Source organism: Histoplasma capsulatum, genomic scaffold (assembly GCF_000149585.1).
Source record: "Histoplasma capsulatum NAm1 scaffold_11 genomic scaffold, whole genome shotgun sequence".
Lineage (NCBI taxonomy): Eukaryota > Fungi > Ascomycota > Eurotiomycetes > Onygenales > Ajellomycetaceae > Histoplasma > Histoplasma mississippiense.
This window is the reverse complement of record NW_001813972.1, coordinates 567,815-573,026: the sequence shown is the minus strand read 5'-3', so window position 1 is coordinate 573,026 and position 5,212 is coordinate 567,815. Positions and strand designations below refer to the sequence as shown.

Below are 5,212 nucleotides of genomic sequence, written 5' to 3'. Positions count from 1 at the left end.
AACTTCACGTAACTATTGAAACGTGAATGAGCAAAACTGTGGCCCGGGAAATTTAGTGCTGCAAGAGAGATCACCAAACGAAAGAGAACAGAAAACACCAGGTTAATTCAAGTTCAACTCTATATATATTTGGTTGTTTTGTAGTAATAGCATATCGTATGATTGTGGTAGGATTTGCGGCGGTATAATATTACATTTTCCCCCCTCCTCCTTTATACAGTTAGGCTTTTTTCACTGAGGCGGATTTTTTTCTCCTCCAATGACATTTCTTCCGCCTGTGCCTCCATAATCGCCCTGACCTTTTCCTCTTTACGATTTTGTTTGACGGAACGCATGCGTATTATACAACTGTTGGTCCCCTCGCCGGAATGATGCTGTGTAGTTGCACGTAGTTAGCCAATTTGCTACCGTATTTGTTCCAATTTCAAATGAAGGCGGCTTCATGAAAGCAAAGCAAAAAGAACGCGGTTGCGTATATCAGGTAAAGGTATAATATGCATTGTGGTATATAAGCCGCCCTTGAGACTGTGGGAGCACTTCAACACAGCTCACAGAGAAATATAAAAAAAAAGGGACGTGTAGTCATTAAAAGGGAGTTTGATATTACCATCTGCTTCTTCCCATGCTCGTCCGGCACCGAAACCTAGCCCGACGAATGCTGGCCATGCTCTTCGTTTGAATAAGAGGACTGAAAAAATAACACCGAACGACAGACCGAGTGAGGAACGGATTATCATGGAGGATATGGCACGGTCCCACTATATATTGTCCAGGTTGATTTTGGTTCCACGGTGTTAGTGATTGGAGCTGTCAATTGAGAGCATATTTGGATTGTTTCGCACGAGATTATATATACGGGAGATCTTAGGGCAATATGGTGTATCGAGGGAATAGATATTTTCGGGGAATTTATCCGCGTTTACTTTGTCTCTCGATCCGTACCTTATCGTTCAACAACGCTTCGCTGAGCGGCTTGGTTGATCGGGGCACCACCGACCGAGTTTCGTTGGAATCTGCCATATTTGTGAAGCTGGGAAGGAGTTTGTTGGTTAACTGCTGGCATGTGATTCACAACATAATTGGACTTACTGTGATGTAGGAAGCAATTGGGCGACGGGCACTGTTGATGGACTATAGGCCTGGTATCATTTGTATATACTGGAGGCATAATAGCTGATGCGATCGGATCGGAAAAATGTTAGGGCGGCGGTGGACGGCAGAATAAAAAAAACATGCATTTGCTGGGGATCCGACTATACAACATAAGGACAACCCCAGACTGGGATTACTCTTTCGTTATGGCCCCGGCTCTGGAGGTGAGGGATCGTATATTTTTTTGTGTTTAAATACGTCTGAGGTAAACGGAAGTGCTAACATGTTCCCTTACGGTTTGTGTAGTCCTCGTCTTTCGCGCATCAAGCTCTACTTGAGCTTGAGAAAGGCAAGGGTGACCCAACAAGCCAGCTACAGGAAGCGGCGCGGATAATTGGGGCGGATTTATCTTCTTCATGTAACCACGGAACGGGGTATATCGGAGTGTTCCAGGATGCGGAAAGCAACAAAAAGCAGAAACCTTCCGCACCCAAGGAGGCATGGGTTCTTCGATGGCTTATGAAAAAGTTGAAGGCGTCTTCACCACAACGAGAGGAGTTGCAGACCAACTACAGACTGCACACCCAAACGTGGATTCTTCTTCGGCAGCTGTTAGAACGCATCCCCATAAAGCCTTTAGCATTTATTCTCAATGAACACAAATTTCTCCTAATATTGAAACATTCGTTGACTGATATTATGGATGCATCGAACGCATCCCCCGAATACCTTGAATTTCAAGAATCGCTACACTCTGAATCGAGCGCGACAATACAAGGATCTCCTGTTTCAGAGGCCTGGAAACGGGGCCAAAAGCGAAAGAGGACTGAAAATGGCTTGGATTCCGTGGAACCGAAGGAGGTTATAAGGGAGTCATGGATTGATACCTTTTGCGCCGTGTTGAAATCAGTGAAAACTCTTGTTGCTTTGGCGAATGAGTTTTCTGGGGTTGAATCAACATCCCATTCACACTTACAACTCGTCCTGAGAGGGGAACCCCAGACTGCGGCGGCGATTCTTGGACAATCCTTCGTATTGACCCGAAAAGTAGTGGAAAAGTGGGATAAGAGGTTTCCGGAATTACATGCGCAGCTAATGCGTGCGCTGCCTGCGACGTTTGATATTTGGAGGCTAAGTTCTGAGCGACTTGGTGACGATACTAACTTGTCTAGCGATGTAGGTGGCTTGGATTTGTTTTCACCTGACTTTTTAGGTATACTGACTTTTTTTGGGATATAGAATACATTTTCTTCATATTGCTTTTCCGAAGCGTTGCATCTGCTTATGGTTCTGCGGCAAATTGGAACCGAACCAGCCGAAAATACGAATGTGATACAGAGCTTGGAACGTATCGTCGTTGTTCACTTCGTCCTCCCTCTTCGCCAGTCATTCTACTCCATCGACCCCATGAAGACCATGGATACTAATGATAGCCCCGATCCTTCCGTAATCAAGCATGTCCTTAAAGATGTCCATTCCCGTTGGGGCGGATCTAATGACCGCTGGAATACAGAGTTACTACCCACTTTGCTAGATGTTGCTGTTCGTGCTGTTCCTCGGGACACATTCAAGAGACAAGTTCATGAAGCGCCCTGGCTTGAAACCTTTTTCGTGGCACTCTCAACTATCGCTGGCTGCCCTCTATTTGATGAACCCTCATGGAGCACATCCCATAAGGATATCCCGGTTCTCGAGAACCTTTTCCAAGTGACCATTGATAGGAAAGCAAGTCTTTCTATTGACACAATCAGACGATACGCTGTCCGATTTTCTGGCCTGGTTGGAGGCGAGGCACACCAGGCTACGGAGTGGTCATTAATATCTAAACTTATACTGACGGGTGTTGATGTGTTTCTTCCCAACCCTGGATTTGCCGGGATGGAAAAGTTGCTCAGTAATCTTATCGATCGAATCACATCGTTTTCACTAGTTTCAAATGTTATGCCAAACGAGACTTATGGAGTTATCAAAACCACCATCGTAATACCTTTGCTTCGTGGATTCGCGGCTGCCAGGGCTATTGGTTCATTTCTCGATATCTGGTCTGAGCAGTTAACGTCGATCGAGGCTGCTCGGTTAAATGGGAGAGATATATTCTACCCTTTTGTTTGGGAGGATGACGACCTTGCAGCCGCATTGAGGCCTTTGATAACGGATCTCTTCTCTGAGAATCAAACTAAGGATCATCTGCAAATCATTTTGTCACAACACTCGTTTGACGACGAAGAAATAAACGCCCCTAGGCACTATGCGGACATTTTGCTTCTTGATGCTATTTGGGAACCACGATTGCGAGAAGGTGACTCCATGTTACAAGGCGAATCTTTGGCTCAAGCCTTCCGTATAGTATCTAACTTGGTCTTGTCAAAACGGCAACCGGCCTGGAGGTGGCGTCTCTGGCGCCTTTCCCAGCGCTTTGTTGATCATCATTCTTCTACGCCGGATGATGTATCTGTCGACCTTAGCATCACTTTGTTACCTAAAGCAATCGACGTATTACAGAACTTCCACAATCAAGAGTTTCCAACTAATATATCTAGAAATGATTGTCTCGAAGCATTTGAGGCTTTCAAATTTGTGGTGCTCGTTGCAGGCAGGAAAGACTTCCCCGAGTACAACGAATATTTGAATGCAATAATGCCACGAATTGTACCTGCTTTTAATCAAGTTGCAAGATTCACAGGAGCAGCATGGAATGGACGTGTGGACACTATGGTTTCTCCTCAAACCGTCTGTGTTGGATATCTCGCTGTGTTACTGGCAACACCGCTGGCTGTTACTCGCCTTACGTCTGAAAACCGTAGCCTTCTTTTCAATAACCTTCTCACATCAGTTGAGCGTTTTGAATATTATATTTCAAATCCACTTTCGAGGCAGGCAGTAGGCTCGAGCCTTGAATGCCAGTTACTCGAAATATGGCAATCGTTCACTTCTAACGAGTGGCTCCTAGAGACGCCTGCAGCGGTATATGATCTTGTCAATACAATTCTCCATCACCTCAAGAAGAAGAAAGTCCCCAGACATCTCTCAATTGCAAGCCTTCTAGGTGTCCCTACTAGGTTAATCCCGCGCCACCAGAGAGGAATGCTCTTAGACTTCCTTCAACAAACAATGCTTACGGGTCAATTGAGCTGTGGAGAAATGTATACTGATACCCTAACCTTGATGACAAGGCTAGCAGATTTACCCAAGTCCTCAACCCAAATCACAAGCGACTGGGAGGAGCCATGGAAACTTTCGGATGCTATTTCCATCCGAAAGGAGGATTCCTCGTCGACTCTTCTTCCATTCCAATCGTTCCGCCAGCTCCACAAGGCAATCATTGGCCGTATTCTAGTATCATCCGATGTGCAGCGGAGTTTATATTTCCAGAAAACGTTTGATAAAGTACGCGCAACAATACAAAAATACGATATCTCTAATTTCGATGCAATGGGGTTTTTTATGCTTGTGTTGTCTTTAGGGACACTTCATACTCACCAGCAGCACTTTGATTGTAACCTCAAGATCGAAACTTTGAATGCACTGCGCGAGAAGGTGTTAAACATCCTCATCTCCGATTTGCGGTCTATCGAGAGAAAAATGGAAAAGAAGAGTGAGACGCCAGATGTGAACACTTTAACTGGCATTCTGAATGCCTTGGAAAATTTTGAAGACATGGTGAGGTCGCGTAAAGACGCACGGAAAGCCATACGTAAAGTTGAGGAGCTCTTAGACACAATGAGCTATGATTCCCCCACCAAAAGGCTTGTCAAACGTCGACTCGTCTCGTCCTACAAACCGGGCAAGGACTTCGAGAAAGTGCTGACGAAGTGGCTTTCGTTGTTTCCTGTTGATCAGTTGTATGACCATGACCATCAGCTTTTTGTGCGGGACATCCGCCACAAATTGTCTACTTTATCAGAGAAGAAGCCCGTCCGCCTTGTACGCCAAATTCGCGAGTCGGGTTTCGCAGGCCAAGATGCGGCTCATCGACTATTACTCACCGGCGTTGCCATTTCTTGCTTTGAGCCTATCGAATCACCCGATACCCAAGCGTCACAAGAGCTATCATCCCTATTCCCCTCACTATCACAATGCCTTATCAAGACTACAGCAATCGAATTCGTTTTCTCTTGCC

The 5,212-nt window shown here is 45.5% G+C and overlaps 2 protein-coding genes across 2 annotated transcripts in view; one reads left to right on the top strand and one right to left on the bottom strand.

Moving 5' to 3' along the window:
* Positions 1-309: 309 nt before the first annotated feature.
* Positions 310-1,020, bottom strand: HCAG_08420 (predicted protein; the record flags this gene model as incomplete). The annotated part of the gene is made up of 3 exons (XM_001536588.1): positions 310-374; positions 608-758; positions 943-1,020. 3 exons carry the CDS (start codon positions 1,018-1,020, stop codon positions 310-312), a joined length of 294 nt encoding a protein of 97 aa, XP_001536638.1.
* A 278-nt stretch (positions 1,021-1,298) lies between these two features.
* HCAG_08419 (predicted protein) overlaps positions 1,299-5,212 on the top strand; it is a gene marked incomplete at both ends in the record, with an annotated part of 5,237 nt that continues 1,323 nt past the window's right edge. The window contains 3 exons of the mRNA XM_001536587.1: positions 1,299-1,316; positions 1,399-2,268; positions 2,332-5,016. Of these exons, the coding sequence (XP_001536637.1) occupies positions 1,299-1,316; positions 1,399-2,268; positions 2,332-5,016 (3,573 nt within the window). The remainder of the gene's footprint in view (positions 1,317-1,398; positions 2,269-2,331; positions 5,017-5,212) is intronic.